The 22,274-nt window shown below is 37.8% G+C and overlaps 1 protein-coding gene across 5 annotated transcripts in view; it reads right to left on the bottom strand.

Moving 5' to 3' along the window:
• Positions 1 to 22,274, bottom strand: part of ICA1 (islet cell autoantigen 1) — a gene marked incomplete at its 3' end in the record, with an annotated part of 72,526 nt that overhangs the window by 14,108 nt on the left and 36,144 nt on the right. For all 5 annotated transcript variants that reach the window (XM_083825159.1, XM_083825158.1, XM_083825161.1 and 2 more), the window contains 4 exons: positions 10,175 to 10,300; positions 9,892 to 9,990; positions 2,849 to 2,943; positions 973 to 1,022 (listed from right to left, as the gene is read on the bottom strand). In XM_083825159.1, the coding sequence (XP_083681285.1) occupies positions 973 to 1,022; positions 2,849 to 2,943; positions 9,892 to 9,990; positions 10,175 to 10,300 (370 nt within the window). The remainder of the gene's footprint in view (positions 1 to 972; positions 1,023 to 2,848; positions 2,944 to 9,891; positions 9,991 to 10,174; positions 10,301 to 22,274) is intronic.

Genomic DNA, 22,274 nt, shown 5'->3' with positions numbered 1-22,274 from the left:
AGACCAACATCAGGAATGTCTTGTACAGTAGTATTTTTCAAATTTTAAAAGGAATGTTGGAAAGTGGAATGGAAACAAAAGCTTCAAAACTAAAGGTCTAGAGAAGATGTCTTAAAGACATTAATATGGTTAGCCTATCAAGAGGAAGGTTTGAGGGGAGTTTTGAGTACTTTTTAAGCACCTTTATGGAGGATGAAATACTCCATGTTGAAAGGTTCTCTGTTAATTTATTAGATAAAATATACTATAAAGCCATGGCATAATTTAGGCTGGAAGGATGTCTGGGAGTCATTTTGTCCAAGCCCCTTGTTAGAGTACAGCCAGCTATAAAGCTGGATCAGGTTTCCCTGGGATGGGTCAAGTCTTGAACATCTGCAGGGATGAAGATTCGACAGGTTCTGCGGGAACTTGTTGCAAACGCTTTGCCACGCTCAAAGTGAAGCTTTTTTCTGAGTATCTGACCAGAATTTCCTTCTTGTCACTTGTGTCCACTGTCTCCCCTTCTTTCACTGTGCACCTCCAATTGGAGCCTGGCTGTGTCACTGGATAATAACCTCCCACCAGGTCATTGTCACCAGCTGAATAGGACTTTGCCTAACTTAGCCAGAAGTTCCACCAAATTTAACAAGTTTTTAACAGAGTGGATATTTAATCACTGGGGTAAACTAGCAAGGTAAGTGGCATACTTTCCTTGTCTTGACATCTACTAATCAGAAAATCTCTTCCTTGAGGACATGCCCAGTGTAAGAATTACTCTTTGGAAGACAAACTATTTGACCTGTCTGAGAGTAATTGAGTGAAATGCATTAGGATACAATATATAAGATATTATGTTTAACAGATCTTCCTGGCCTTAAGTTTTATGCATTTATATGGATTTGCTTGTTGAAGCTGAACGTATATTAAATAACAGAAATGAAAACAACATAAATCACAGCATTTAGGAAGTTATGAACACATGAAATAGAATACCTGAATAGTCTGATTCCTTGGTATGGCTCTCCTCATCTAATGAAATCAACCTTAATTTGAAAGAGTAAGAAAAAAAATTGAGAAAACAATTCTAACGCTATCATATATTTTTCTCTTTTTGCTCACATCATTATAGAATCCTATCGACAACAAATAAACACTAATTCATGTGGATTCCTGCATTTGCTGTATATGCTGATTTGTTGTTAAATTTTATTGCTTCATTGGCAGAAGTCTGTTGAAAACCAAAATAATATTGAAGACCAACTGTCAAAACCTACCACTTACCTATCTGTAATGAAAAGCATAGACCAAATCTGGAAAAGCAGAATATGCTCTCATAAATACCTCTAAGGAGGTATAACCGGTCCACAGAAAAACAATTTGCACCCCTCTTTTTAACTTTGTAACAGTGACTAAATAAAAACAACCATCAGGTGAGTTTTGTCCCATGACACCAGGTTTCTAAAGAACCAAATCAGTGGTGTTGATGAAAAAGCTCTTGCGATAAAGAAAAGAAAACAAAACAAAAAAAAAAACACAAAGGTTTACAAGCAATTCTTACACAAAGACAAGTTAGTCAGGCCAAATTCTAGTACAATGAATGTTCAGCATGAATGGAAATATTGTGAAGATTTGAAAAGCTTTATTTTACTTTGCATCATTCTTCTAGAATCTTAGATGCATGTTTATGCTTTGATGGATACACCAAAATTTTAAGGAAATGCTATTTTACCCAGTTTAATGAAAGGAAAAAGATAATTCATAAGTAAAAAAACAGTGAAACTATTACGTGGATCTGATGCATTTGCTGGTAGATGCCAATGCACAGATTTTGCATAAATCATGCATTTATTCTAGAATTTTATTTTCAACATTGAAGAAAACAATTGTTTCTGAAATTCTCTATTATTGTCACGTGAGAGGCATCAGACTCAAGGAACTGCTGTGAAAACAGCCACCTGCCAAATGGTACCTGGCCAAGTCATTTCTCATCTGCTTAGCTCCAAACCTGACCAATTTATAAACTGGTTTTGGTCAGTGGATGCAAATCTAAGCAAGCAAAAAAACCTGAAAAACTGAACTCTTTCAAAAACTGTTACTATAAATAGCCAAGCAAAATACACTAATTATCAGCCAAGCTGTTCTCTGCTTTTTGACAACTGATCCTTAGCTGGGTGCTTCACTTAACCATGGATAGTCAAAACAACAGGTGGCAGCAGGATTGTATCAATGTAGCATCTCGTCGCAACTGAATCCTGATGGTCCCATAGGGGAGGGATCACATCTCATTCTCCTGTTCTTCTCTCTCTATAGCAGCCCATTCATAATTCTCTCTCACCTCAGAGCTACAGGTAACCCAAACCTTGATAGCATCAGTTCACTTAGATGTACTTTTTACTAAGTACCTCCTGCTTCGCTGGATTACTAACCAATGCTGTATACATTACAAAAACTAATCGCTGCTCAAAGCAATCAGGAATCCATATCCTATTCCCAGGTGTAAGGAGACGCTGCTGAAGGGAGAAATACAATGCTCACATATCTTCTCCCATGTGATGCTGTTTACCACTTCTTTTACTAAAGAAAATTTGAAGCAAAAGCAGAAAAATAAAGAGATGGCTAAGAAAAATGAGTAACATATAAAGGTTAAATGGGTCCTTTTCAAGCTCTTAAACTCACCATAAAGTTTAGTAATTTTGATACACACAGTACATCATTTCAGTAATGCTTGTATTAAGCTTATTGTTTGCTAGTGTGGTCAGACTACCTGTGTCTACATCTTTAGTTTTAAATGTTTGGTGACTTTAGCAACGAGAAAGTAGATTATAGATAAAATTACTTATTATTTTGAGATACAGGACATGTGACTTACTGACTCTGCTGATCTTCTACTGATTTGGTGCTCTCAATCTGCAGGTCCTCCTTTTCTGCTCTTTCTGTTAGTTTATTCACAGGATCTTGCAAGCTCTAGATCATAATCATTATAAATGAAAAGAGAGAAGAAAAAAAAGATTCAGGGAAGCAAAAATGTGTCATGTAAGGCCAAACCAGACTATAAAGCCTACATAAATTAGTCTAGTATTAAAAGCATATCTGACTCAAAGAGAATGAATAGATGCACTCTTTAAACCTATCTTTTCCTTGTACTGCTTCTTTATTTCTTCACTCTCTTTTTTTTCCTGACCCGACTCTTCACAGAACCCTAGCAGCTGCAGTGCCCCTAGGAAGGCACTGCTCATATCCTCAATCCAAAAGCAGGGGTTAAAATCTTGGATCATTCGATAGAGGCCAGGTGTGATATTACCACAGCCTGCTGACCCTTTGCAATGTGAAAGACCAGGCTATAAGATAACAATGAGCAGTTTCATGGTCTGCACTTTTATAACCCAAAGTTGGGCAAGTGAACAAGCCAACACATAAAAGCATTGTGTACTGACTGTTTGAGATTGCTGAAGTATTAATATACTACTAGTTTTCCCCATAATTAATGTTATGCATTAATTAGGGTTGCTGTAAGAAAACTTAAATAACAAGGTTATTTAACGTGTTTGCTAAGTCTGTCTCACCTACTGAATAAAGGTTAGAGTCCCCAGCTCACTTGCTGTGAGAAAAATATTCCCACACATGTTGTAGCTCTTGTATGCACTGCCCTGTTAACCAGAATGCATTAGTCACCAGAAGGGGCATTCCAGTTTCTGTTTCTGTTAGTACTTGTGTGGAGATGTATACTTCTGTGTTTTAGAAACCAAACTAATGGACTTGTCATATACTGCAGTTGGATTTTTTTTTTCTCCCAGTAAGTTAATGCCTCTATGTAGTGCCACAGATTAATTTGTCATAAGCGCCTAGAGCACTGCAGACATCATGTGTCAGAAGATGAGGGATCACAAAGGCAGCAATAATAACTAGAAGCCTTAAGGAAATGTACCTTATCTATGGTTGCCGCTTTTTTTTTTTTTCCTTCAACACTGTAACAGTGCTAACCAGAACCACTGCTAAGTGCACTTCTTGGATTCTGAATAATGGACACAAGCCACCCCAGCTAGATCACCTATGAATGAACGTTACCCTTCAGCTGTGTCTGTACCAGCCGTTGACTAGATTGCACTGCGTTCTGCTAAAACTGGTGGGGATTAATCCATTGATTCCAAGAGGACCTGGGTTAAAGTTCAGAAACATATGTACAAAATTGCAGTGCAGAGAAAGACAGCAGTGCTTCTGGCATTTGACCCATCTCAGACACCTCCGCTGTAGAGCTCACCATGCACTGCACTCAGGAGGTGATGCTGCAACAGTGTGTGGTGCTCTGCGGCTAAGCATAGCAGCACTGAGCCTGCCCCAAGAAGGATGTAATGGTTTCAAACAACAAACAGCTATGTTAACTACAGCCTAACTTGTAGCAGGTAGAGAATTTATGCAACTTAGAGAATTATCAGAAGTAAAACCTTCTGCATCTTCAAGAAAAATACAGAGAAATCAGCATCCTTCTTCAAGAAACTATATTATGATGCTTCCTTCATTGTTAAAGAGTGTTTCAGGAAATCCATTTTTAAAGGACTGTGATCAACCCACGGAAACAGCATATAGAAATGGAGTTCATGAGTACCTCGGGAAGGAAACAGCACGATAATAATGGGAGTTACTATTTCCTGTATTAGAAAAATAAATATAGGTCTGAAATATAGCTTCAGTTTAAATAGAGATTATGACAAAAATTGTTGAAAATTAGCAGATGTACATTAAAACCATAATTCAATTTACCTAATTATTTTGACATTTAGGCAATATTTCCTCCAATTCTAACAGCAAATAATTAAATTACTATTCTCTTCCCTGCCTCCTTCAGTCTGCATCCCAGTGTGTACTATGAAATGAGATATCTTTTTAAAAGGATAAAAAAAATCTAGACAATGGGTATGAAATAAAACAAGTGTTAAAAAGCTATTCTCAACTATTTTCTAAACACAAAGCCACAGTAATGTGATCACTATTGTCAACATGCATAGAAATGACACTGTGACATTCTGTTGTTTCGGGTTACATCTGAAGAAAGGAAGAACTCCCATCATCTAGGAAATAAAATGATTAAACAAGGTTGTGAGATACAGACTGAACTCAGACAACAGCAAGCACACTTCATTCAGTTTGGTGTGTGAAACATCACTGACTTCATTGGCTCTAAACAGACAGATGTGCAACTTCACAGCACGTGTCTGGATGCTAGCAAGAATTCACACAGACTTTGTTGTAAGCCACACAAGTATGTGACCGAAGGTCTCAAGTCCAAAAAGCTTTCTTCTTAGCTTCATTATGTCTTTTTTTACTATAAAAATCAAGATAAGACCGTACAAACTAGTGAAGCAAGTTCACAGTCATTCCTTGTGCCTATCCTGACTCTGCAACCAAAAGTCACCCAGTGACGTTTTGCTTGCTGCCGTCACTCAGACTGAGTATCCCAGCCAGCTAACTGTGATGGTCCTCCACCACGGAGGTGGCTCTGTTTCCAGTTCAGGCACTGTTCCTAAGCTGACTGCTACTCGTGAAACTCCTTCACCTACGTTATAGCTTCTTTCAAGACAAGCCAAGATGATCTGGACTGCACACAAAACCTGTCCTCTGTAGTTATGTCACCAGAGTGCTGACAATGCATTCAGCTTGCCCACAATTCCTCCCAAGTGCCTTGGACAACTTATGTTCTTCCTCTTTACTGAGAAGGAATCAAAGTAACATAGCTAAGGGCAGCCCCAGGGGCCAGAGATACATCCCAGGACATCATAACAACATCCAGAGAAGCATAACACCACTGAAGAGACAAAAGCTTGGATCTGCTTCATTTTGGGAGAGGGCTGAAAGGGAGGAGGACAATCAGGTAGCTTCAGTATTTCCTCAGGGAGATTTATGAAAAAAATATAAAAGAAAAAGAAAAGAACAGAGATGTAAAATTATATGCAGTTCTTCCTAGGGAATAAAGTCACGATGCAACAAATGGAAATGAGAAAGGATACCGGTCTACAGCAAGAGTCAGCAGAAGGCAGCAGTACTGAAGTAGCTGTTAGGGCAGGGTTCTCCAAACCACATAAGCAGCAGAAGCAGCAGTCTTCCACTTTGCACACAAATAAATGGATGCATTGAGATTTAGGCCTTTTGACTCCCTCACCAGGGCTATTACTGTTTCTAGGCTCATGTGAACTCTTCAGGAAGTTTAGTATTAGAGTACTGAAATGTAAACAATATGACTAAATATTCGTGAAGTACCGAAGACAAATAAACAGCGACAGAAATTAGAAAGAGGTATCATTCATGCAAAGTAGCCCCTGAAATGCATTTGAATTCCTTTGATATATAGTAATTTCAAGAAAACGAAACCTTAAAGGTTTTACCAAAGCAGCAGCCCATCATCTTTAATATTACAGTAATGGATACTTTTACATCGTGATACATAGATTTGTTAGCACATTAATAATCATCTTTCATCAAGCATAAAACTAGCAGTTAGGAAATACAGCTGCAAAAGCACAATTATACTACTCTCAGCATATACCCTGAAGCAAAGAAAACAAATGGGCTGCTTTTCATTAAGGGAGTTTGGCAAACATCTCTAAAGACAATGTTTTCTTTCCAGAAACAACCCCGAGAGGCATTTAAGAGTCTCTTTCCTGAGGTAAATCTAGTACGTGAATATATCCATACTACAAAATACAAATAGTAATTTTCCAGTACATGGCACCTTCTAATTTTTCAGTAATACAATCTGCATCTAAGTTAAATATTAACACTGTTTCCTTAAATTCTTGTTTTGAAGTAAAATGCTGACCCTACATACATGTAAGCTTAGCTTAATTCGGCAGGACCACTCCTGAATTAAGGATGAGTAAAGTTAAGCTGCTAATAACAGAACTAGAATCATAAAAGAAAAATGATTTGCAAGCACCAAATTCACTATTTTAGAAAAGATCCCTTTAAAGAATATTTTTCCTTGTCTTATATCTAAGAGACAACTCCCAATTAAGCATGTAGAAATGGGCACATTAAAATATTTTATGTATGTTTTAAGCAATTATATATCCCATTTGTATGTTTTTAACACATAAAGTAAACAGCAGACACGATATCTTTTTTGACCAGAAGTTTCTCCACTAAAAACTGCACTTACCCGAGATCACCTATAGCCATTTATTATATGTTATAAAAAAAATAATACTTGAAGTAGGTTGCAACTCCTTAAACGCTGGCATAAGCACATGGCATGACTGGTAAGGATCAGTTCCTAACCATAAACATCTCTTGTTTTTCCACACTCATGTCTAGCAGAGAAAGCATGGGACTTGAGGGAGTCCACACCCTTCTGGAGGTTTGGAGACTGACCTGAAGGTACCTAAAGCAGCAGTAGACACCCAAGCTGTCAGGCAACAGAATCTCACCTGATGCAACCAACAAATTTTAACTGAATCTTCTTAGCAACCATTTAATGTAAACAAACAAACTACTAATTGAGGCAAAAGAGATCATGTAGGAGACTGAACTTTGATATACTAAAAAAATAATCCCACACTCAAGAGACCAAAAGAAATAAAGAACTGATACTAAAAGGCAGCAACAGAGTCTTATCCCCAAGCAGCTGTTTTCTGCAAGCACAGACTTCCATGAAATTCCGTAGTATAAAACTAACCCCTGATTAGCATTATTTCTCAGCATACATACAACTGCACAAACAGGAAATCACATCTTTTCAGAGCAGGAGGCCAGCAATAAAAACGGTTATGATTCTCATAACAAAGTTAGGGCTTCACCCTAAACATGTTACAAGATCCACAATCATTTTCACAATTACTTTCTGTTCCAGGGAGTGCTTGTTGCACATGTGCACACAATATAGATTGCATTTCTCCATCACAGATTCCCAATTTAATTCCAAATTTAGATTATACTAAAATCTTTCACAGGAGAAAGTTCAAAAGATAACAAGCATTCCAAACTCTCTCTCATCCTCCAACATGAGGGTACTTCTCATTCTCCATCACAAGGGTACTTCATGCTCCAGAAGCAGTGCATTTTCTGTACAAGTTTCTCTCCAAGGTATCTAAATGTTATGCATTTTGAAATGTGATATGTCTTGTTCAAATGATCATGTTTTTAGATATGAGAGAGAATAAATAGCCTATATTTTTTGCTGGGTGTCTGCACAAATTAGATTAAAAAGAGTTTGATTAAAAGCATAGAGAAAAAACTCTTCAGAAAACTTCAAACATAAGAGGTTAGGAGCAGAACAGCCCCACCGCGTGCTTCCCAGGCTCCTCAACAGGACTCTGTCCATGCTAAACCCAGGCTGTGAACCAGCCGTCACTGCAATGGGAAGTGATGATGGGGAAACAAAGAGGACCTTTTTTCTGATTTAGAGTTTAACTGGTGAGTCTGTAGGCAATTACTGGCAGTGTCAAGATAACTATTCCCAACTGTCTCCTGCTGGAATATGGAGATACACTCTGGCTAGAACCCATGTATGGACGATGTGAGAAGGAAGCGCAGAGTTCTGTTAGCTTCATAGCAAATGCAGACTTTTCCTGCAGGACAGAGACTGGGTAAGATGGAAAAGTTTATGAGTCTTTAAAGCTGCCCAGACCAGAACTTCCTTTTCTTTCTGTCCTCTGGTCAGGAGAGACTGAAGCTCGAAATGTGTTTGGCTGTTTGTTTTGTTGTGATGTTTCAAGCTGCAGGAATAACAGTCTCCACAGGCTCTTTACGTACTTCAAAGTTCAGAAACTACTCCCTTCCAACACACATTCTAGAAAACAACTTTAAATATAGCATGGTCACGTACGGGCAAATATGGTAGCCTGGGGTGAACTAAACTTTATACCTTCAGGTGCTTGCTCTCCAGGAGCTCTGGGGTAGCCACAGGCTATACAGCACACTGCAGCCCAGCTTCCACTTCTGCATATCATATCCACAAACATCTCAGAGACTGAGGCTATGACTCCTAATTGCTTTCAGACGGGGCTGTCTCTCCAAGTAAAGAGTGCTTTGCTGCAGGCTCTTCATTCCTCACTTTCCTCCCAGTGGTAACCCTTCCATCAGACCTTCTTCACACAAATGCTATTTTTCTCATATCCAAATAGGATCAGCCAATGACACAGTTGTTATGTTGCAAAAAATAACTACCGGACAAAGACATCTATGTGGATAACTGGGAAATTAGTGACTTTTTCCTGTTTCTCTCTTTTTCTCCTGAACTTCAATATACAACGGGCAAAGCAACTTCTAATGCAGGGGCAGACATGACCAGGAAAACATACAATGCTAAGTGCCTATTTCTTAGAAATATGACTGAACTCTGAACTCAGACTTCAGTCAGATAGTGCACATTTTCCGTAATGAAAGATCAGCAAATAACCACTAGTCAAGGAAAAAAAGTGATTTCCAGAGCAGTTAAGGGATAGAAAGTCTGAGTACTTCAGAGCAGGTGTGGAGACTCTGAGCATCCCTGTATTTATACTTAGTCTGATAAGGTCTTTTTACAGCATGGGAGTTTTGAAAAGCAGATACAAAGGCAAAATAGTATTAATTCATTGGTGGAATTTTGGAGGGGAACATAAATCCCTAATTCTGCTGGACTTTATGATTTTTCAGGAACAATCAAAACCAATCCCAGTTAGCACTTAAACACATACTTAAGTGTAGCCCTGAATATTGTCTTCCTTTGAAATATGTCCTTTATCACTACACTCTACATGCAGTTTTTGATCTTACTAGCCAGAAGTACATTTGACAGAAAACATGTATTTAAATGAAAAGATGGGACAGGGATTAAATTTCCAGACAACATATGGACAAAATATGAATGCGTGCTTTCTACAGGGTTATACGGTCTCTTATTTGTTATCACTGGGCAGACAAACATACCGATATATTCCTTACCTTTAACATAGTGAATTCATATGGCTGATAACCTTTGAAACTCTCATGGATAGCTGCCATCGTGTGTGAAGTTTTTTCCCAAAAATGAAGAAGTGTTGTCTGTAAGGGAGAGTAAAATTTCAAGGCAATGTTAGCTTAAACACCAATCTGCTTTTACAGATTTTACGTCTCCCCTCCAATATTAGTTACATATTCTTGTATTTGAAAATTGCTATAGTAACCTGTTAAAAACATATATTAACTGGAAATTTTATTTTGGAGGTTCATGGGTTTTTCTCAGTACCTGATATGTTGTTAACACATGAGAAAGAAGGTTGCATCTGCTTGCTCCCAAAAGATCGACTTTTTGACACACATCAGTCTTCAGTTTGTCAAAGTTGAGTTTTGCATGTCGCACTTGAGCTTGAACCTTCAAACAAAGGAAAATTGTTTATGTAGAGATTTTTTTCTCTGTTTTTCTCATGAAAGAGCAAATTAATACAACTTTCGGGGAAATCAAAATTCTGAACACACTCAATTAAAAATTATATAGAACCTTATTATAGTATCCGTCCAACAGAAAATAAGCTATGGCAGGCTAACATGCTAAAATACGGTTCTTACTATCATTTATATTACTACTTTTCTAATATATTCAGGGAAGAGACTTTTCTAACCTCTTTATATGATGAATAGTAGTATTATATATACACTGGGAAGATAATAACTAGAAAACACACTTATTTTGATGTTTCTCTATAGAAATACCAATTCAAATCCTGGCCAACAAATTTGGAATTATAAGTTTATAACATAATGTACATGCATACATAAAGACATCTCCATGTACCTACAGTAAGAAACAAATTATACTGACAAACTTTAAAGGCAGTCTGAAACTCTTGCTGATAGTATAGCACTTCAATAAAACTTTGAACTGTCCAAAAAAGTTCTCTCATTAAAGTTTTACTTCAAATAGGAGTGCTTACCCTGTTCACTGCTATAACACAAACATCAAGGCCCCCTTTCTTAGGAACAATCTCTCAATTTCTGTTTCTCAATTTCTCAATTTCTGTTTCAAAGAATTTTAGTTTTTCAAATGATTCTTCTGCTAAGTGTTAGGTGCATACAAGATACTGTCTGTTACACAAACAGCACATTTAACAAAAGGACTTGTATTCTCATTATCACATATCAGGGTAGACAGTTGATGTAGGCATTTTGTGCACAGGATACCTCATTTTTAAAACACCTTTGTACAATACCCTAAATATTGTATTAATAGAGAATGTTGTATACAACAAAATTTGTACACAAAATCTAGTTTTCATCCAAGTAAATATGAAATTATCAAAGCAGAAAATGTGATAATTTTTCTTATAACTCTGTCATAATAAAATGTTTACCCCAAAAAAATTCAGTGAAGAAAACCCACAACAAACTAAAATCAAACACATTTTCTTTTCTTTACTTGCCTAATTCTGAGAGTAAACTTATTTTGTTCAAAATACACAGACTCAGTCACACAAGATATGACAAACTTGTATGCTTCTGGTCTTCAGAAGTGAATCCAGCACCTTGCAGCAAGTACCTGTGCTCCTTTACATAGGAAGGACAGAGACATACCTCATAACGTAATCTGAAGCATTAGGGTTACCATATTTCCAATCACATTTACCCAAACTCGCTTATAGTACATGAGACTTCTGGTCACACAACTACATCCCGAACTTCTCCTGGCCCCATCCAGTGCTCTAACCCCTAGACTACAGCATTTTACTGACTGCTGCCCATGGCAGGGGGGGTTGTAACTAAGATGATCTTTAAGGTTGCTTCCAACCCGAGCCACTCTGTGATTCTATGATTCCACTCGTGTTGTTTTAGCATACTGAAAGACCTTCAAACTAAAGAGGGCTGTCCATAGCTGGAAGAGTTCTTTGGGAGTTAGGATATGTTTTGGTGAGGCAGAGACAGATTTGAATTCCCTTAGAAAGGAGGAAATTGCACCCATGGTTTCCACTTCATACAACAGACTGGGATTTGGGTCTATCTCATGTCTCCAACTCCTTAAAAGACAAGCAAAAAGGCCAGAAAACAAAAAACTTGTAAAGGTTCTAGTTGCAGTCTTCCTACAGTCTTCAGTGGCACTTAGCAAGAAACAACGCCAACATTTTATCTTAACATGCAATTGCCTCTCTTTAAACCTAGAACACTGACAAAAAGGATTCATAACACAACGTGGAATACAAACATATATACTTGATATGTCCATACAGATGATCCAAAATACCTAATGCAGTGCTGTGTTATCAAATGACACACATTTATCTTGCCAACCAGGGAAGACGCGAAAGTATAAGAACTGTTCAGTGAAGAATGTTTTTCAGCTTTTTTGATGTACTGAAAGTTTATTCAGCAGAAGCACTGTCCATTTTACAGCAGCAGTGCAGGACAGCCCAGGAAGAACACCACATAATGCATCAGCACAAGCTTTTGCCTTTTACATATAAGTGCATTTTCAATTCGAATTATTATTAGAAATCTTTTAAGATCACTTGTGGCTTCAGGAATTAGGTATAAAACCTTTACACTTACAAAGTGTAATCTGCTTAATACCACACAAGTTATCAGAACGAACCTTTGCTTTTCTACTCAAGGGAAAGCTGATGTAATACATATTAATCTTCTCCTCTCTCTGCAATTACTCTAAGACATTACAAACAGGACTTCATTGTGGTTTCTATCCTGCAAATTTTTACTTGTATGTTTTGTTTCACTCGAGCACAACATAAAAAATTCCTTCAAAATCCTGGTCTGAGAAGTGTTGGGATTTTACTGAGTAAGAGAACTGTGCTGAAGCAAAGGCAAGGCAGACATTTTACAATAAAAGAGCTCTGAAGCATCTGAAGCCATAGGTGCTAGTTATGAGATTTATGCTGTACAAGAAAGTCTTAGCATGGCACTACTGACATAAAAAAGACCATTACCCTCCATATTTTCCTCTTTCTAAGGAAAAACAATCTGCTTTTAATTTTCTAATGCAAATATCAAAGTACAATATTTAAGGGACAGAATTCTTTAAAGAGAACACATGAGAAAACAAAGTATTAAATCAATAGCTTGATAAACTCTAAGAAGTCAGATAAAACTGAAATAATTTTAATAGACTGAAATCAATAATCAGTGTTAAGATCCTAAATCCTGGGGGTTTGAAAGTCAGACTCTGGGATGCTTGATTGTAAGGGCAAATATTTGCAAACACAGGTTCCTAAATCTATACTCAAACAGAAAAGGCCCAGCTTTCAATAGTGCTATCATCAAAATAAAAAAGTTTAGATGCAATCAAAAATCCTGTTCAGTACATTCAGTTACTAAAATATGGATTTTTCATGTGTTTTCAAGGAACCTTTATGTCTTCTATAGTACTTCTATGTTACTACTTTCTTTTAGTCTATTGTAGAATGCAAAATTTATTTCTAGTAGTAGCCCAGTTTCAGGGATAATTCAGCTAGTGAGGCATCATCTCCAAACCAAACTTAAATCAGATAAATGCACTAACTCATTCTATATACTGTATATTTTTGTCTCAGCACTTCCAGCATAGAAGCAGAAACAGATGCTTTCAGTCTAATTTGTCACCCAGCCTCTCACTTACTCGATCTGAAAAGCATGCACAATGTGTGTACAGGGTGGAAAAGGGGGGGAAGTAAATCAAGAGGGAAAAATTCCTGGAATATAGCAAACCTTCCTGCTGGGGGCTCTGGGTAAACTCTACCAGCAGATGGAATCGACACAAATCTCTGCATTAAGTAAGTGTAGCACCTTCTGGCATACCTAATTGTTGTAAAGACTACAGGAAACTGAAATGGAAACTAAAGTAGACTGCAGTTTGAGGACAAAGTATGTAGCATACAGCACAGAAAGCATAAGGAACTAGGTTATCACGGCTCCCACAGAACTGTAATAACACCAGTCAAGCTACGAAGTTATGAAAAGGAGCACCCATTACAATTTTACACCAACAAATGCAAGCACCTATTGACTTTTTTTTTTTTAAAGTCATGATTGATGCTGCATAGTCTGAGAACATAAAAGGTAATGTTTTATACAAAATAATGACTGTAACTAAACTATTCCATGTGCAACATGCGGAATTCTTAAGTCTTGCACAGTACTAAGCCTGATTTTAGTGTGCTTCACTATGTTCTGCATTTTGCAGGCTATACTTTGACTCAACTGTTCCCTTGAGTGGGAATAGTATTTACTGTATGTATTGATCTCTGTTCCATGAACTTGTAGGAATAACGCATAAGAACAATGTTTAAAGAAGAGGTAGCGAACTTCTGTTCATCTGCCTTAGCCCTTCATTTATGAACTGATGAGAAACATTGATAAAAGTTAATTTTAGGAGATGAAATTTACAAAGTGAGAAATGCCTACCTAGAAAGGAAAACCACTTGAACAGTGTAATAGATCCTAATAATATCTTCCAGGTTTGAAGCTAAGCAGACGTACACCAAATCTGTTCAAGAAGTGGAACAATTCTTGAAAGAGGTATGAGTTTAGGTAACCTAGAAAAAAGCGTGTAAGTTCCAGTGATACATTTCTCAAGTTTGACGTTTTGGACTTAATTGCAATTTCTCCTGCTTGTGCACACATTCCCAGGCACCTCACCCTATTAAGCTTGATTAAGCAAATTTGCAGTCGTGTTGCAGTTCTTATAAAGGACTTAATTACCATTAGTTGTCTACCTGTCTTACTCTTTAAAGCAACAAAAATATCGTCAGCCTTTCTGCCACAGAAGAACAGCAGATAAATCAGCTTTGAAGTAATGGTTAATTCTGTGTGATGAGGGGAAAAATTGCAGATATGCCTGCCTTACAGGCTGCCTTTTTCTTCTATTTCTATACAAGACTAGCAGAGCGGAATTGCTACCCGTTACTCAGATCCCAGTCACTACAGCAGTACAAGCAAATAATGCTTTGGAACAGTGTTATTGAAAACCGAAATGTCCTGTTTCGAGGTTGTTTCTGTGTATCAGCAAATCCATGAGAAAAGACAACAGATATAAGTGAAAGCTAAATTAAACATCTATTAGGCTAACTGTGTTGTAAGCTATAAAGATTCTGGAAAGGAGATTGAGAAAACTTTCTGGTATCCAAAAGTGTTGTAAAACTCAATATGTATGGACTTGATCAAGGCAAGTCTATCATAAGATACAACATAGCACAAAGACTTTTCAGCCACGTAAGACCTTTTTTTTTTTTTTTAGCAGCTGAAACATTTATAGTGAGAACATTAAACATTCAACTGAAACAGTGATATCCAACATAACGTGATGAAATCAATCTCTATTCAAATAATTGCAAATACCTACTAGCAATTTACCTGACATAATTACCCTGAGATTTTAGATTTAATTGGAATATCTAATTCACTTGTTCAGAGTTCTCACTGCGGCGTGTTTGTACAGTCCTGGAATTGAACATACGCAATAAAGCAGGAGTGCAAGAAGTACTGCAAAGAAAGAAGGGGGGGAGAGGGGGAAGCAGAAGAAATGCTATAGCATTCTGTAGCAGAATATAGAGAAATGCAGCTTAATATGGATCAGTGAATCAGTAGCAGCATTTTGCTGTATTTACTGGGACAAAGAATAATCACTTTTCTCTGTCAAACTAGATCTGAAACACTGTGTACAAACAAAATGACCATGAAGTCTTCATCATATGCTGGTAAAAGTTTTTTTTTTTTTTTAACCATTTAATCACAATATTTTTCATTTCTAGTCAGGACAATTGAATCTCCGTGACTCTGACATATATTTCACTCTGCTTATACTCTGATGAAGCTGTCTAAAGAAAAGAACTAGTAAAAAGTCACTTTATAATAGAAATGTTATTCCCCCAAACCTGGTAGCTTGCATGCAAATTCTGTCGTTCAAACCAGCTCTATTATAGCCATTTTCACTATCTCATCCTATTTGAATTTGTGTGTTAGCATCATTCTTACACTCAGTTTTCCTTCTCACAAAATAAGATTTAGTCAAAGACAGGATTTTTCATTCACCTCTGTAATCAAAATGTGAGACAAAGTAACAGCTGTAATAGTTTTAATTCTCACATAAGAACAATAGTCTTTGATGATAATTCCCATTTTCATCTATCCCCTTTGATTTCAATACTATTGCTCATTATTAGTTAACATTTGTATTGCAGCAATTACTGGAGGTTTCAATGAGATGCGGTCCCACTGCACGACACACCAAACAGTACTGAATAAGTTACAGGTCTTGCCCCAGTGATGTGCGATACTTAAGTACAAGCCCCAGTGTTTGAAGGATGGAGGTTTAAATTGGGACTGCGCTGGGAAAACAAGCCCTTGCTGGATACCTAAGGGATGACTCCTGCCATGGGGACAGTGGAGTCTACCCCACCAGAATGCTGTAGCCCTTGGTAAAACTTTTCTTTTCCCCCTCTTTCGCTAAGCGTGGATGCCAGCCGTGCTAGCACCAAGTCCAGCACCAGCACACGCTGTAAGAGACCGTGCAATGCACCTGCACAGGCGCCCTCTGATGAGACCACCCTGGGCATCTTCAAAGTAGTGGAGTCAGGCACTCGGTAACGCAGGCTGAGCACAAAACACAGAAGGTAGGAGAAATTAAAAGGTTCCTTCAAAAGGTAGCAATCCCTCCTTCCATTTTCCAAAATGAAAGGACTAATCATCCCTATCTTGCAGACATGATCATGAACAGCATGCGCTGTTCTTGATTTGGGTGGTACAGTTCTCTTAAACCTTCAGTGCAGTATGCAAATCAGCACGTGTGCATGCACGTGCACAGCTCTGCCACCACCACCTACCAGCTAAAAAGCATTAGAGCTGCCACGAGGTGTCCGGACAAAGCACATTCAAATGAACTTCAGCCTTCAGCTGTGCTCCTGGATCTGACAATTAGGAGAGTTTGAAGGGCTTGGATTTTTTTTTCCTGCTTCTACTGATTTGTAATAAAAATATAAACATATCCTGACTAGTATGAAGATAAAACTGAACTCAAATTACTACTTAAAATTTCAGGGTTTGTAGGGGGCTTTTTTGCACACTGTGTACCATTTCTCAGGGGTAAAGCCATAGCATTTTAAACTTCCTTCTTTCTTCTCCTTCTGTCCCCCTCTGGAAGTGGTAATAAAGATGCTATAGCCAGCAGAATTTTTGTGTGCCAGGCAAGGAAAGGATTACATGACAGAACTAAATTTCACATGGACACTTTACACCGACACATGATAGCTTTGACACAATGTACAGCTCTAAATTAGTGTGTAACATGCAATGGATAATACAACCGAGTTTCTTAGGCCCATGAAATTAATAGAAATAAAAGAACACATTTTCTGTTCTATTCCCATCAGCGTCTCTGATGCTACACCACAGAACTGGGGTTTTAATTCTTTTTTCATCAGGAAACTGATTGTACTCTGACAGCTCTTCTGCCTCTAACGTGCCATGCTAACCTGAGGCACTGAACATATTATAACTTGAAAAGGAAAATTTTAAGAGCCTTTTAAGAAGCTATATTTAAGAAACTTTGCTAGGTTGTACTACTTAGAACCTAAACTGCATATACAAACATACATATACATATTTATCACTAGAGATCATTATCATCTCCCAGAATGGAACAGAACAACCTGAAAATCTTTTAAGGTGGGATGATAATGTTCTGTATTTTAAATCCATCAGCAATTACGACATTTAGAACCTTAGCTACCTAGAAAACAACATAATTAGGTAATAGGCGAAGCTTAATCCAATGCAAATATACTAAGTTTTCAGAGTTTAAAAAACACTTCAGATTTGTCATTAGCTTTAGCTGAAGTAATAATTTTAAAAATATTGCAATTTTGAATTTTAAGTAAAACAAATTTGTACCTTTTTTTTTTTTAGGATATGTTAAAAACACTTCATTAAAATGTTCAGGTATTTGTGGGTAACAAACTTTTAAACTCCAGCAAGCACTAAGAGAGATCCATTATTTTTTGTGATTCTGCGATTGTCAACACTTACCCTGATAGGACAGGGCCCATTTCAGCAATTCTTTGGGAGCCATTGTAACTCCCACAGTAATCCTCAAAATTGTAGTCACTGTTTTGCCAAAATTTTTCCTTATGCATAGCCAAATCATTCATACCTGATCCAGCTTTGGGAATTTCTGTAGGAGGTTTTCTAGAAAAGTGTTCCTAACTAGTTGCTATGTATTTGGCTAGAGAGTTTATGGACACAACAGATCAATCACAAAACATCACTCCTGCGCTTGCCCTAAGGCACATCTTCCAGAAAGACATGCCAGGTGCAACTAGCTCAGCCACTGACATCTACGCTGTTACTCTCCAGTCTTTCTTACTTGTGCTGGCCAGCTCTCCATCCACTATTGACTCTATAGAGTTTGATTCATGTTACCCTAAAACTGCCCATTTCTCTCCACTGGACTACAAAGGGAGCATTTGATGATTAGCTTAAGTGCAGACACCTACACAGCTAATGTCAGAAGATAAGGCAAGGAATTCTAACCTAAGTGTTGTCTGGAATTAAAAGAAGTTCCTTTATTGCTAATAACAGCCATAACTATTTAAATATGCGCTTATTTACTATTTGAATTCATCTAGTATAAGCTTCCAAGAAATGATTCTTGCTAAACTGAAGAGGGGACTGAGGAGCTTCAGGAACTTACATACCACAGTCAAGCCAACTCTCCATCTTCTCTTCGATAAATGAGACAGATTGACCTAGAAACACCTTGTCTAAAGCAATTTCCTCTAGTCCTCAAGTTACCTCTTACACTTTTGATTCTCCCTCTCTCTCTTCCCCTCCAGTTTTTCAAGCCAGAGGTGTGGACTGCTCAAAAAAACTGTCTCTGTTTCCTAGAGACTCCTGCTGCTGGCTAAGCTACATCCTCACAGAAGATCTTGACAAAAACTGGAGCAGACACCTTGCAAATGCAGCTGCATAACTGCAATTAGCAATTTGCTGCCTGAGAGCAGTAAAGCAGAATATACAAAGAGATGAAATTACAATTAAATGTACAAAAGAGCTCCTAAATACAGGACTCCAAGCAGATGCTACCATGCTGTTAGTGTCTGCAGTCAATGGAGACGAAGCCATTATGCTCAGGATACAAATGTATGCCAAACTACGATTTCCATCCTCTGTTTTCTTCTTTAACTGCCTAATGCTTTTCTTTTTTTTTCTTTTCCTTTTTTTTTTTTTTTTTACCCGCCTGTGTAGCTTTTTCATAATTTCTAGCCCTTTCTGCCCTTATCCTCCCACTACTTTGGGTCAGATACCTGCCTTTTTCTTCCTGTTTCGAAACCCATGTCACCTAGTTGGCTGTCTGCAACATGTTCTTCTGTGGTAAGCCACCTGGGTCAAGGACAACGTCATGGCAAGAAGCAAAGTGCTTAATGAACTTTCCTGTATTTTGTTTTTTCTTTAAGAGCAATATAAAAAAATATATAAGGTAACAAAATATGTTATTGGAAACAGTGCTATTTTTAAATCCCAATAGAGAATTTTTTTTTCCTAAAGGATATTATACAAATATATTTACAAAACAGCGAGGTCATGAACACAAGACATCATTTTTGTGGAATATGAAATTTGCTCTTTGTGTCACATTTCTGTCTAGTCTGCCTCTTAAGTTTTTTCAGTACTCAGCCTGTAAAAATTTTACTGCCTGGAGTCTATTGGCTTACACGCCATGTAACTCCAGCATGGCAGTAATGACTAAGCCATGGTCAAAACTGCTTGCTTCACAACCACTGACAGTCAGCAGATGTGAGCAGTTCTCTGACCCCTGTGAGGATATAAAATTATGGCTGACTTGAATATTCTTCCTTTTTTCGCCTCAAAAAAACAAGGGCTGGTTGTACCATCTTCTAATATATTCAAAGATGGCTATCACAGAAATTGAATCCTACTGAGTAGCTTTCCTCTCTGGTTTACACAAATACACCTTACTCCTCTCCCTCTTTCCCTTCTTGTACCACCTCACTTCCTTCCTAGCCCTGTGTTTATTCCTGCTGTTTTACGCTGTACATCTCTTGTATCTCTTTAGGTTTGTGGAGAAACAAGAACCTCCGCACACATTGTGCATTTGGTTCCATAATTATTATACTGTGGCATGAAGATTTTTTTTTCCCACTCTATATTTTTCTTCTGCCCAGAGCCAAGATGGATCTGCAAAAGCATATCAGTTCAGCCTTAGCACTGAGGCAAAAGAGCTACATTACTCTGGAAGGGGAAAAAGGCAGGAGAGAACAAACGTATCATCAAAGATGTAACTAGCTTCTGTAAGAAGAATGATTAGGGTTTTTTCGATATGGAAAAAAGAGCTGAATGAGGAGAGCGTTGGGAGGCTATCAGATCGCATATACAAACATTGGGAAAGACTATACATTGGCCAACACAGGAAGCAGAGAGCATTATACTAAACCAGCAGTTTGGGCTCAACAGGACAGCGGATCTTTACATGACATCTGTGTTAGTAGTGCAACTCTCAAATCATAGCAATCTGTTGTAAGGACCAGAGTTCAAAAGGCAAACGGTCAATTTTATAGAAAAAAACACAGCACTGCAGCTTATGATGCCTCCATTGGTCACAGTATTATAAGAAAACATCATCTTATATTTGCTCTGTGCAGCTGCCTGGTTGCTACCATTGGTCACAAACAAAGATAATGGACAGATGGGGGGGAATTGCGTTTGAGCTAACGCATCCATCCTTACGAATAAGGTAACCCTGAGGCGGGTGAAGGTGGCTTTGAGAGCAAGGTGCTGTGCTGGACTCCCACTGGCTCAGTGCCTTCTCATGGTGCTGTCTGAAAGCTGTTCTGTGATGTAAGGCACCATGGATACTTCTGTTTTTCCAAAAAGGTAGTAATCTCTTTCTCACTGCAGTAACAGCAGGTTTTCCCTAACGAAAATTCAAAAGCACATCGAATTAAAGAATTTTATAACTCTAAGAGTGTTCATTTTCAACTGCCAGGCTGTATTCAAGCACTGTCTATGCCCAAACATGCCTAAATAATAGAAAGCATGTAGAAATGCTCCCTATATTGTAACTGTATGACAGCAAGTAAGCTTTGCATTCACAGATTCATTTGGGGAAGGAATGGGAGCAATTTTCAAACACTCCAACATTTTTACAATTATAACTGCAGTGCAGAGAGAAGTCCGGATCTCAATATTTTATTTTCACAAAATTTTGTACATCACTTCACCGAAGTCTACATATATATTCAGACCTGGGGTTTTAATTTTGCAAACTGCCAAAAACTACTGGCTACGTCTAGCTTGGTTTCCAGCATCCATTGCCCAAGCATGCAGGCAACACTCCTCTCTTCTTGTTCAAGTCCTAGAGGGTTGTCTGCTGAGTGAAACTTTTACTCATGATATTTAAAAGGGGAGTGGTAACTGAACAGTAATATTGTCTACATGAATCCTCTGGAAAAAGCAGATATACTGCTAATTTTTTTTTCCCTTTTTATAATTTTTGACAAGGTAGTTTGCTAAAAATAAATATTGTTAGAGCAGCCCTACTACTGGGTTAGATATTCTAATCAGAACCAGTTCATCAGTTAAAGATACTCCAAATTCATATGCCAAGGTCTTCCTGGTATTCAACCAACAAGGTATTCTGCTTGAATACATCTCAGGAGAGTGCATTTTTTTTCCTTGTCTGTTTAACTTTCTGAGTTGAATCTGACACCTTTTCCACCCTACTATCAATACTGTTGTAGTGCAAAGATCTGGATCCAAATGCATCTTTGCAGCAGCAAAATTTTGTTACATCCAAATCAAATATCTCTGAGACATGAAAACAGTCTGTGGCGAGTAACACTGCTCTCTGTACAAAATAACTTTCTGAACAACTGCCCTGCAGCAATATGAATACACTTTCTCCTCCGTTATTAAAAAATAATTTAGTCGCTTCAGAGGAAAAACAAAACAAAACCAACAGGCTGAGAGGTACAGCCCAATAGCAACAGAAAAACTCTTAGGTTTTGCTAAGGAGTTCTGGAGATATTTTCTTCTTCCTTCCCAATTTCCCAAGCCCCTCTAGCATGGCCCAACACAGGGAGACAAGGGCATATTATTCGGTGAGACCAGCCTCTGCTGAATCCTTTCCACATAACCACCAGCTGGACACAGCCCTGACCAAACTTACATTTCTCAGCACAATCCAGCAAGTTCAACCAGCCAAAAAACAGAGAACAAATCTTTAGCTATAAGCCTCACAACAGCTTTTACAAACAGAGCACCACAGTGCAATTTCAGAATATGAATCCAACCACTCTACTAGCAATGAATTATTTGAAACAAAACGCACAATACAAAGCAAAATCAGTAAGTCA

Source organism: Anser anser (assembly GCF_964211835.1).
Source record: "Anser anser genome assembly, chromosome: 2".
Lineage (NCBI taxonomy): Eukaryota > Metazoa > Chordata > Aves > Anseriformes > Anatidae > Anser > Anser anser.
This window is presented reverse-complemented; position numbering and strand designations above follow the sequence as displayed.